The following is a 12,750-nucleotide window of genomic DNA, read 5'->3' on the forward strand; positions in this document are numbered from 1 at the left end:
CTTGGGGCTACAGCCAATCAGTACCAAGAAAAAACAAATGCTGCTCCTGGATTGACTTCTCTCCAAACAGCAGCCAATAGCATGTCAAGTAGATTTGCACCTAGGTATGTCAGTTTCCCAAGCTACTTTCTTTTGATTTTGACATGGACTGTTGAATAAATCTGTGAATTTTCCGCAAATAAATTGGAGTTACTTTCTCCAGAAAAATCTGCAAATAGGTGAATCCACAAATACTAAACTTCAAGAAATGGATTCAGTGTCTTTTCTTTTTAAAAATGGTGTAATATTGTGTTCAGCCTAATTTGGGCCAATCAATTTGTCAACCTGTGTACACGGTTTCGACCCACATGTCTAAATGTTACACCACAGAGCAGTCCTTCAGACCCCCTTGTCTTTGAAATATGAGACATGCTCACTGGACTCACACAAGAAACGCTTTGTCATGCATTGATCAATTTACTGATTATCAAGTTATCTACACTCAGGACCTGTTGGTTGCATTATTGACGCTCAGTTCATACTGAAGGTTCTTTTCCATAGAGAGAAGGACAGACAAACTGTATTTGGACATAAAGAGACCAGAGCCAAAGTAACAGCAGCACATAAACTTTGAAGGTTTACAGACTCGCTGACGATGACGCTGAGCTGCAGTTCCAGTTCCTGTAGCAGGAATAATTCACCCATCTTCCACGCTCCAAATTTCCCAGAGTTTGACCATGTTTGTGTGCTATTGTCACGTCAGCGTTGAGGAGCCGCCTGTGGAATGCGTGGGGGACACAGATCTGGTTTCAGAATGACCTTGAGAGTGCCACGCTGCAGACATAGCAAATTTAAAGCTGTGTGAATGTTGAGGACAGGAGTGAAGGAAGGGGAAAAAAAATGGTGTGCACTTTTTCAGGCGCACTAAGACTGTATTTACTATTTCATTTCAATGTAAGACTTTTCCTAGTTTGGCATTAAAATGAAGTTCTTCAATGTAATGAAACAAAACATATTTCCTTAAAATTAATACAATGTTTACTGTAAAACCATAATGTATAATTAAAAAAATTTTGAAATAATTTTTATTTTTTACCACTTTCACTTTACCTGAATCTAAGATTAAGGTACAGACAGTTCTAATCAGACCATGTGTTTTTGGGTTTTGACCTGTCAATTTCAAAATTTTGTCCATTTTTCATTTCATAAAAGCTACAAAACAAAATAACATAATTTATCTACTTTTTAAGTCCATTGTGAAATGCAAGGTTCATGTTTTCCTTTCATTAACTTCAAGACAACATGCATAAAACATGCATCTGTATCAAAGTGGGAATTTTCAGCTTTAAACATTTAACAGCGAAAGAATCTGATTTTTCAGTGAATGACCTGCTTACTACAAGTCAAAGGTGTTCATAACCTGCTCTTGTTTTCTTTGAATGCTTGCCTCTGACATAAAAGGGAAAATAAAAAGTGAAAACAAATATTTTTTTCATAGAGAAACCAAGATTGCTATTAGGGAGGATCTGAGCTGCTCCACAAACTTCCCCTCTGTGTGAAACAGCAACACAGATTACACTGAATGGATACAGAGTTGCATTTAAAGAACGTTCAGTCTGTTTATACCACTCTTTGATTGCATAGTTCTCTGGAGATTTACTCTGCTGTCAGGCTGCTTAGATCTGCTTACACCCGGCATAATGAAACCTATCAAGGGAAGCTTTTCTTACAAATGACTGACGGAGTCAAAGTGAACATCCTGGATGTGTTGTGCAGGTCTTTTCTAAACAAAACTCCAGATTTTGATCTTATATTTGTAACTGGGTGCTTCTGTCTTGCTTTCCGGCTCTGTATAAAAGACCCTGGCAGACTAAAGAGAGTGAGGGAGTGAAAGTTAGATTTCCAGTTTGAGGAAGGCATCCATCTAGTGTGGCACAAAACTGTTCTGCTTCCTGACCACAATCGTCCTTAGGGATGAGCTGCTGTCAGAACTCGTTTTACTCTGCAGAGAGGAACTACATGCACCTTCTGTTGGTAAAAAGAAGCATTCCTCCTTATTTGTGATTTTTAAATAACAATTTAACTGTTTATTTCTTGCAAGTTAACCAATTTCTGATTATTTTTGTAGTTTTAATTTACGTTTGGTCTTCCATGCTGCTATTGTCAGTTTGGCAGGTGTTGAACCAGATATGAGTAAATAACATATGTTAGATTCAATTCAGAGAATCAGCCTTCAAGTTATTTGAAGTATTCATGTGACCTTTCGACGACTATCCTTGGCTTGTTGGTACATTAATTTAAATCATTTAGAACATGTTAAACACTCAATCCAATATTTGAGTCATTTTTCCAATGTTTCAGCTTTTGGCTTACAACTTGAGAGTATCAAAGATTTTGTTTTTAATGTGACATGATGTAAATAAATAATTTATTATTTAAATAATTGATGCTGAGTGTAGACAAAATACAGATAAGTTGCGTAAGTCTACTGATGTCGAAACAATATTTCTTTTATTTAAAGTAAGCCATCGCTCTTTGTTTTATTTAAATGATTGGTATCATAATGAAATAGCAAATGTTTGAGGTGGCTCTTTTGCTTAAAAGCCATTTTTCATCATTACAGAGATGTAACAATTAAATATCACTAAGATTAAGAGGAAACTTACATACAGATGCATTACAATAAGTTACAAGGTGAAACTAACCTACTGCAATAAATCAAATTTAAAAGGAAAACTCTTACATCAAGATCTAGTAAACAAATATAATGTGTAAAGCAGAGGGATGATTAAAATTCTGATATTTTTGATCTGATGTTATATCCTTTTTTCCCATTTGTGGATTTATTAAGTGGAAAAATGATCAATATTAATGTAAATAGACTCTTGAACTAAAATAAAATCTCTGAAGTGCACACAACAGAGTTTAGGCCATGCTATTATTAGTCTGTGAAATACTGACAACACTTCAAAACCCTTAAATATGTATAAAATACACAATACTATTTATTAAAAAGTAAAGCATACCTCTGTAGATCTTCTTCTGTCGTTCTCTGTTAAAGAAACATTTCTTCCCCTAATCAGCCAACCTTTTGGACACCATGCTACTGAGGAGTGGATGGAGGGAGGGATCGGACGGGCCGTCGGAGGAGAGCAGCAGCACCGCCACAGTTTCAGCTGAGAACATGCTGCGGTGCCACTGCTACCCTCAGTGCCCCGATGGATCCATCAACAACACCTGCATGTATGCTGGAGGACACGCACCTTCATGCTTACACACAGAAAAATTTAATTACTATTTACATGTATAATGTAAAAGTTAGCTGTCAACCATTAATAGAAAGATGAAAATTGATATGCAGTCTTTGTGTGCAATAGAGAGATGAATTAACCTTTTTTTTTACTACTGTTTGACTTGCGCAGAATGTTTTATTCAATCTTGTCAAACCTTTCTCACATTAAAGAAGTTAGAAAACAAACAGTAGACTGTAACATTTACAAAAAAAATTGTTCTAGTAAAATTAATGTCTATTTGATTCTTTAGTAACACCTTATTGTAAGGGGTACATTAAAATATAATACTATACTAGTTTATGTAACACATGTCATAAAGTTCAGGTTATTGTGTGACATGTCATAAACATGACATAATGCATGTCATGAACATGAATGACTCCTCATAAATGTTTACAACTGTTGTCATTAAGTGTCATTTGGTAAATGACATTTTTGATGAAAAAGTGCACTAAAAGTTGCATTAAAGGTGTATTATTTAGTAAGCAACACTTTTAATGCAAAGTTCCTTTAAAACTTGCATAAAAAGGCCAATAAAATTGTCAACTTTGCATTAAAAGTATCATTATTTACCAAATGACACTTTATGATAACAGTGATAAGCATTCATGAGAACTATTTTTTGTTCGTAACAGGTGTTCTGTCATACTTGTGACAGTCTCATGCCAGTCTTATGCACACTCCTTCAAATAAAATGTTACCAAAAAATCTAATTGAAGCTATTTAACAATTTTTAAGAAAACTTTACAAAAAAATTACTTTTTTCCTTTGTATGTTACTTATAAAGTTTATAGCACAGGTTATTAAATTATAATATGCATCAATCAAACTTTGATATATTTAATACACTCGTAATTGTTGATTGTTCAGGTAAAGGTTTGTGTGCATTGATTTCAGGACCAATGGTTTCTGCTTCACCATGGTTACGGAAGAGGAGGGGGGTCATGCTGTGTTCAGCGCAGGTTGTTTGGCGCTGGGTGGCTCTGAATTTCAGTGCAGAGTAAGTCTTTATGCATGAATGTTTCATAATATTTATTATGCGTCCTTCATCATCAGACACTGTTAGGTAATTTACTTATGCTGACCTGGGCATCTGCCCATGTGACCTATGTTATCCACCAGCACTGACATACATCCAATTGAAAAAGTGCCACAAATTACAAGTTTTTAACAAAAACTCTTCATGCAATTTGACTCAGCGTTAACCACTTGGCAGAAATGAGTATCATGGCGGACAAAAATGTGTCTTCAGCTGGTAGAGACATACTTCAAAGAACTTACAGCTGGAATTGTGACCAAATATTAATTGAAATACAATGTAAAAAATCTTGTATAAACTATAAACTAATATCCGAATGTGGCAAAGTAAGACTTTTGCAAGGCACTGTATCTTTCAGTTCCGAGTTTTTATTTTTTAATTTTATCACAAATATTTCTAATATTCATTTAATTGCTATAATGTTTAGATATGTATTTTTTGTGTTTTTAAAGGATACTTGGAGTGCACGCTCCTGGAGAGTTCTCGAGTGTTGCACGGATCATGACTACTGCAACAGAAAACTACGGCCAACGCTTCCTCCGCTCATCGCATCAGGTAGTTTACCTCACACAGTGAAACCAGCCACATGCTAAGGTTTTTGAAGTGGCTTCAATCGGGCCAACGCTGGGTCAGTGATGGACACTGCCAGTTTAAACTGTTACTAACCACAGTGTGTTGCTGGAGGGAACATGGCAGCTGCTGCTCTGGAGAAGCAGAGGAGAGAGTGGCAGAGAGTGCAGACTTGGCTTGTTTTCTCACTCTGTAATGAAAAGGACAGGCTCTCCCCAGGGCCTGCTTGAGTTTCTTGCCTCAGGACGGATGTGAGGTATATGTCCATCTGTCACTCCATGGCAAACCAACACACATGAACAAACACACACATTTGTTCTCTTTCTTACTTTGTCAAAAACACTCAACATTTTGCTTTTGTAAGTATATCCCAGACTCTTTTGGCCATTTGATTTCTCATCTCAGCTGGAGACAAATAGAGTGCTATACTTTTTTGGGATGCTGGCAGGGCCGATCACACACTGTTCTGCAAAAGTGTTCGTAACCTGCAAAGTCTTTTTATTGTATGCCTTTAAAACAACAAATTACTTTGTTGAGACTTTATGTGATAAATCAGAACAGTAAGTGTAGTCCATAATCATTGGTGTTATTAAAAAAGTGTTACATTTGCACTTTTTGTGCTGCACAAGGGGAGTATTTGCCAATCTATTTTCAATTAAATAAATAACATAAGTCAAATGAAGTATGTTATATCTTTTTTTTAGTTCTTTAGCTTTTGTTTTCCATGATTCAGTGTGTATGTGTCTGTGATTGACAGCACAGAGACAGAAAGGCCAGAGCTCCGGAGCCGTTTCAGGCCCCTGGGGTTTCTGCAGCGATGTATGTCACTGCGACACGCGATCCGCGGGATTCAGGAACGGGATGTGATCGATAACGGGCTGTGAAAGCACGGTGCGGGAGGTGGAAGGGAGGTGGAAGGGTGGTGGTGGTGGGGTGGAGGGTGCACATGAGTAAGACCGAGGGGGACTGAAGGGGAGTAGCTCGACGCTGCCACTCACAATTAGAACGATTTCTAAGTTGATAAGAGAGAGTGTCATCCTCCATTACCAACCCTCCTCATTTAAATCGACTTTTTAAGTTTGTTGTTAAATGCAACGTTCATGTTTTCCTTTTAAATAACTTTTTTTTACTCTTGTTTTATATTTTTCTTTCAGAATACGTAGACAGCAGCATCCAGTACATAGCCCTGTTCATTTCAGTGACAGTTTGCAGCATCTTTTGTGTCGTTCTCGTCCTCTGCTATTTCAGGTACAAAATGCCTTTATGAACATTATAAACCAGTACATTTATACTCGCTAAACCAATCCTTCTTTCCCTCTATATGGCAGATATAAGCGACAGACATCGCGGCCGCCCTACAGTATCGACTTGGAGCAGGATGAGACATACATTCCTCCCGGGGAGACTCTGAAGGATCTGATAGAGCACTCCCGCAGCGCTGGCTCCGGGTCTGGATCAGGACTCCCTCTGCTGGTATCAAATAAAAACAACATCTTAAAATATCTTGGCATGTTTAAGCAGAGGTTAAATTTGCTTATCTGGAAAGACGAGGGAAATTTTCAATGAGTGGTCTATTTAAATCCCGAGTGCTGTTGTAAGAAGAAGTTATGCAACGCAGTTGTAAAGAAGTCTTGTTTTGCATGATTTGCAAACCATTTCACCATAAAATACTAATTTTAAGAGCCTCCAATTGTAACACAACTAATAGGAATCACCAAAGACATGCTTCACATCTTCAAAATCTTTTACAAGGAAAAGTTTGAAAATTATCCCACACATTTAGGTTTAGCTGACTTTACTCTGTGTAAAGTCATATATATATATATATATATATATATATATATATATATATATATATATATATATATATATATACTTGCATATGCTTAAGTTTTCAACTGCTTGGGAAGCAGTTGAAAACTTGTTTTGGGCGAAAGTAAAATACTTTTTTTTTTTTTTTAAATAGTGCTTCCGCCTTCCCTTGTCTAATTCCACAATGTGAAACTGCCCATGTATGTCAGAAATTGCCATTGGTATACAACCAGATCCACATGTAGAATGGTCTAGTCAAAGCCCAGACCTAAAGGCAAGTGAGAATCCAAAAAACCAAAAAACCCCATGTTCACAGATTCTCCCCAGGAGTTTCTACATGTGAAAATCTTTTAGAGAAAACCTCTAAACAACTTGCAGCTGTAATTGCAGAAGGTTTTGTATTATTCAAGAAAGCATTGACTCAGGGGAGCTTTAGATTTAAAAATGTTCTACTTTGTATTAGTTTATTACAGAAAAAATACCGACAACATACATATACGTTTGTAGTTATAACTCAACAAAATATGAAAACCATTTGAAAGAAGCTGAAGAAAACACAACTGCTTGTGTTACGTTGAAAGGTTCAGCGGACCATTGCCAAGCAGATCCAGATGGTCAAACAGATTGGAAAAGGCCGATATGGAGAAGTGTGGATGGGCAAATGGAGAGGGGAGAGAGTGGCTGTCAAAGTCTTCTTCACAACTGAGGAGGATAGCTGGTTCAGAGAAACAGAAATTTATCAGACCTTCCTGATGAGGCATGACAACATCCTGGGTAGGTCGACAGAACCCAGAGGTTTTCCGGTGGTGTTTGCTCCTCCTGCTCTTATCTAACCCGTCTCGTCTGCAGGATTTATCGCAGCTGACATTAAAGGAACCGGCTCGTGGACTCAACTGTACCTGATTACAGACTACCATGAGAACGGATCCCTATATGACTACCTCAAGTCCAACACCTTAGATGTCAGCGCTCTGCTGAAACTGGCTTATTCCTCCATCTCAGGCCTTTGCCACCTGCATACAGAGATCTATGGCACACAGGGGAAACCTGCTATAGCGCACCGAGACCTAAAGAGCAAAAACATCCTGGTGAAAAAGAACGGCTTCTGCTGTATCGCCGACCTGGGGCTCGCTGTCAAGTTTAACAGGTATGGAAGGCCTTCCTGGGGTCCTAGAAGAATTGTTTTGATGCAGATTATTAGAAGGCAGAATCAGTGCATCCAGAAGCATCATTGTGTTCTCATTGTGCCTTTCAGTGACACCAATGAGGTAGACATCCCTCCTAACCTACGAGTTGGGACCAAGCGCTACATGCCACCGGAAGTGCTGGACGAGACCCTGAACATGACCACCTTCCAGTCCTTTATCATGGCTGACATGTACAGTTTTGGTCTCATTCTTTGGGAAGTGGCACGGCGATGCACCTCTGGAGGTCAGAAAAACATACTTTAGTCATCAGAACTCATTCCAGTGTTTCATTGCTAATGATGACAGAGGACATTGACTTTCTTTAAGGTGTTGTTGAAGAACATCAGCTGCCCTATCATGACCTCGTGCCCACTGACCCTTCCTATGAAGACATGAGGGAGGTTGTCTGCATTAAGAAGCAAAGACCTTCGATTGCAAATCACTGGAGCAGCAATGAGGTACTATTTTATGTTTTTGATTACTATCAGCTACCAGCCTCCAATTTAGTAATGCAAATGTACATTCTGCTTTGGGAAGATTTTATGTTGGAAGTTAAGAGAAAGAAATTGCTTCATTTAAATAGCTTTACCTAACCTCTAATTTAATTAAGGCACCAATTGGTTTTTAGCTCAAATAAAACCTTTTAAAGCAATAGCAACATGTAAAACTTTTATTCCTCCATCTGTGTTTCTATGCTCTTTTTTTCTTCCTACTCCTGCAAAGGTCTGTCAAACAAACTGCAAACTATTAGTACCTCAGTTTTAAGATGCTGATTGCATTTCAATAAAAATATTTAGAATTATGTTTTGTTTTAGTTTTAATGTGTTTATAATCTCCATAAGGATTTATGTGTTATCATCCTCTTAACAAGAGTATGTGTATTTTTAAGATACAGGATTCCACTTTGATATAAAGCATATTTATTAAGGGTTATTATGTTTATTTTTTAACTGGATTATAACAAAATCACCACATTTTCTTTCACAGGGAGTTTTTTGTTCTTTCAATTTATGTAAACATTAAATATTTTTTGCTAGAAGGTGATGTACAGCTATCACCTCCCACCATTGTCACCCCTTGTAAAGATGTGAATAAAGGCTATAAAATAAATGTATCTTTTAGTGCTCGAGCATAATCTCTCACTTTAAAGAAAACTGCTGCTCTCTAACATTTTATTGCTGCAGTGTATTAACATTGAGCTTCTGAGATGTTTTTTGGCTTCTTTTATCATCCTTCTGTCCTTGCCAGACAACCCTGGGACTTCTTCCAGCCTTATGTTGCCATACTGCTAGATGTCTTAAGTTGTAAAGTTAATTTTAGTAATTAGATGAGTAGATATTTTTCTGTTGCCATTTTCTCTAAATTTTATCACTAAGATGTAGGTACTGCCATAAAAGAAATGGTTCTTTTAAGGACGTTTAGACATGAACTGGAACTGAAAATGGAACTGGATTCATTTGTAGTCTGATGAGAATTAGATTTTTTTTTTCTTTTCTGGTATTTCTAATGTTAAATTGATGTGTGTCTTCAGTGTCTACGGCAGATGGGGAAACTGATGTCAGAGTGCTGGGCTCACAACCCGGCTTGTCGCCTCACAGCCCTCCGGGTGAAGAAGACCCTTGCGAAGATGTTAGAGTCCCAAGACATCAAACTGTGACAGAGAATCAGAGAGATGTTTTCTTCTCACCTACAGACTTGTCACTGCCACTGGCACAGACCTCTTAAAATGACCAATCGAAGAAAGGGAAAATAAGAGACTGTGAATGATCGGACAAAAGACACTGCCACGCACGATAGGCGATAATGGAGCCAGGAAGAATGTCAAGAAAAAGATTTAGCAGACGTCTGTCCTCAGACTAAGAGATCAGATTGTGCTTTCTGTGAAAGCTGAGTGTTTGCCCAGGCAAAGACTGTCCATGTGGGGAGCGGCCCTACAGGTTCCAGTGAGGTTGCCGCTGTAACCTCCTTCCTGAAGCCATACAGCAGTAATCTGAGCAGTCTTTTGTGCTGTCACAACTGCCCTTTATGTGTTTGAATGATTTTTATTTCCATGAGCTTTGTGAGACTCGTTGCATGGAGAGTTCACATTCAACATGATGGTATCTTCAGCCTAATAATTCTGAAACAAGTGACCTCATAGTCAAAACAATATTGAATATATATATTTAGGCCCGAGCAGCGACAGCGCTGCGTATTGTAATCATAGTGTTTATTATTCCGATTCTGCTCAGTAAAGTGAGGGCCTTTTGGGGGCTTTATCATATTCAAAAACTCACCAAACTTGGAGGACGCACACGGCCTGTGTAAAATTTACGTATTTTAAGGCCGTCTGAAAAATTGCAGAAGAAACGGCTCAACGGCGCCACCTAGCAACTTTCAAAAGACCTTCCGCCATGACCTTACTTTATCGTAGAGACATGAAATCTGAGAGCTCCCCAAGATGCACAGAAAATACAATTAATGTCATCGTGCAAATCAAACAAGAAGTCGGCCATTTTGGATTGAAGTTCCGATTTTGACCCCACTTTGGCCGTTTACAGACTTCGCATTTGACTGAGCTCCTCCTAAGGATTTAAGCCAGAATTATGAAACTTGGCACACATATGTATCTTGTCAGGACTTACAACAGCATTGAAAAGTAATTTGACTCCACTGCACCTAGGTTATTCCATCAGCTATATCTCCCCACTACATCAGGTGACCTGCACGAGATGCTGTGTGCTTCACCAGGGAGCCCTGCTGAAAATACAATACAGCTAATATTAACATAAGTCACCAAATAAAGCATCAACTCAGCTGTTCAGATACACAAACATATTCCCAAAACCTTAAACAACATCAAAGCAGCCCATGAAATACAGAACATTGCATCCATCCATGCCATGTTAACATAATAATTATGTAAATATACATTGTTATATGTTTTCTGGCTTTTTTTACTAATTGCGTTTTGTGGGTTAGACTACAAAAATTTATTAATTTTGGTTAAAAATAATATAAGGTAAGTTTTTCATCAGCAGTCACCGTTTAGAAACTGTTTCAATAATTCGCCAGTAGGGGTCAGTATTACTCCACCAATGACAAAGAGATTGAAGGAGAAAAGGAATTTTCAGAGAAATAACTTGCATCTGACAGAAATCACTGTAACAACAAACTGACAAAAAGATGATGAATAACTAGGTTAGTATTTGGCCAGTAGGGGTAGTGTCACTCCACCAATGACAAAAAGATAGAAAGTCATTTCTAAATCCTACATGCATCTTTGGATTTCCATGTAACTTTTTTTTATGATTGACTCTTGTGAACCTCTAAGGAGCCCAACAGCATTAAATTGTAATTTGACTTCACTGCGCCCCTATGTTAATCCATCAGCTGTATCTCCTCTCTACATCAGCCGATCTGCACCAGATTTTTTGTGCGTCGTCGGGGAGCGCTGCAGAAGGCATTGATGTTCTGTGGGCGGCGGTGCTGGAACCCCCGTGGCCGCCAATAGGTGGGGGTGGCGCTGAGCTGCGAGGGCCACCCGACGCCGCTTGCGGCTTTAATTTATTTTGTAATTTTGTTCTTCATAATGTATTTTTAAGTTTATTTTGTTTCAAAATTAAACTAAGATCTTCTGAGCTTCCCAACCCAAGTCTGTCATCTTTGTATAATTTTTTTAATGACGGTCATTTTTTACAAAGTTCATCTGAACCTAAAACATAGAGGTTTCTTCCCAGAACGTCAAGATTTCTTTCAGGTATTTTCCCAAAAGCATTAGTTATTTTCAGTATTTTCACCTATTTTCCTAAAAGGTAGGTGAACATACATTTACTCATTCCAGGAGATGCTGGTTCATCTCCTGGAATTACTTTCAGAAACTGCTTGGTGACTTTGACTGGGGTATATTTTGAATTTGCAAGGTAAGAAAAGGCATGTGGGAAGTTTAGCTTACATCAGTTCTTTACCACATACTTCATGGGACTTTCCAGATATTTCTTGAAGATACCAGGTATGTAAGTGGAAAGTAATTTCTTGAGTTTAGAAAAGATAACAAATGGATCTTTTTAGTTCCAGGAAAGTTCTAGAGTATGAACTGTGTAATGCAGTGACATTGCATAACACAGTTACAGTTTTTTTCTTTTTTTAATGAATATGTAAGCTGTGGGCTTATTAGATACACTAGTATATGACTAAGCCCACGGCTCACCACAATGTGAATTATATTGGAGTGGATTAGGGCTCAAACTAGAATAAAAACTATGCATGTGCAAATCAAGCTTTGCAAACTTGTACAATAAAATGATGAGAAACTGAAGATTGTGAAGTTAGATGAGGAAACTGCTTTTGAAGTATATGTTCCTATATATACTTGTATTTGTTCAGTTTTGTGCCGTTTATGGAGACTTGACAAGGCAGGCTTTGAAAATCAATTGTCATTTACGTGTTTCTGTTAAAATTTCTGGTTTGGCTAAAATTAAATTAACCAATCAGATTAGACATACACAGCTGACTTCTAGTTGTCTCTCTTGTAGCACAACTAATTGTGTTAAAAAATTATATTAACTAATGAAGACAGAATGTTCTTTTTTTGGATTTCAGATGCCTGAATGTCCCTTTTTTAAAATAATTTGCCTCATGAACATTGTGAGAGTATAAGTTGGATTCTTGTTAGATTTTACTCTGTCAACATTTCTGTGCCTCAAGATGATTATTCAACGCCAAATGGTCAGTGCCAAACACACTGGCCAATCAGACTGATTTGTTCCCGCTCAGCTCTCCTCTAGATGTTGCTTTCTTATTGCAATTTCTTTACAATAAGCTGATTGCTCAATGAAAAATCCAACTGGTGAACCAGAAGACAGATTTACTTGCATCCCAGATGTACTCC

General features: G+C 37.8%; 1 protein-coding gene across 1 annotated transcript in view; it reads left to right on the plus strand.

Moving 5' to 3' along the window:
* Nucleotides 1-11,514, plus strand: part of bmpr1bb (bone morphogenetic protein receptor, type IBb) — a 47,135-nt gene extending 35,621 nt beyond the window's left edge. Inside the window, exons 5-14 of the mRNA XM_055040140.1 lie at nt 3,063-3,222; nt 4,170-4,272; nt 4,764-4,866; nt 6,036-6,129; nt 6,210-6,354; nt 7,275-7,467; nt 7,543-7,840; nt 7,949-8,124; nt 8,208-8,338; nt 9,412-11,514. Of these exons, the coding sequence (XP_054896115.1) occupies nt 3,063-3,222; nt 4,170-4,272; nt 4,764-4,866; nt 6,036-6,129; nt 6,210-6,354; nt 7,275-7,467; nt 7,543-7,840; nt 7,949-8,124; nt 8,208-8,338; nt 9,412-9,537 (1,529 nt within the window). The 3' untranslated portion in view covers nt 9,538-11,514. The remainder of the gene's footprint in view (nt 1-3,062; nt 3,223-4,169; nt 4,273-4,763; nt 4,867-6,035; nt 6,130-6,209; nt 6,355-7,274; nt 7,468-7,542; nt 7,841-7,948; nt 8,125-8,207; nt 8,339-9,411) is intronic.
* The last annotated feature ends 1,236 nt before the right edge of the window (nt 11,515-12,750 follow it).

This window comes from Poeciliopsis prolifica, unplaced genomic scaffold (genome assembly GCF_027474105.1).
Source record: "Poeciliopsis prolifica strain line A6 unplaced genomic scaffold, Auburn_PproV2 SCAFFOLD015, whole genome shotgun sequence".
In the NCBI taxonomy this organism is placed as follows: domain Eukaryota; kingdom Metazoa; phylum Chordata; class Actinopteri; order Cyprinodontiformes; family Poeciliidae; genus Poeciliopsis; species Poeciliopsis prolifica.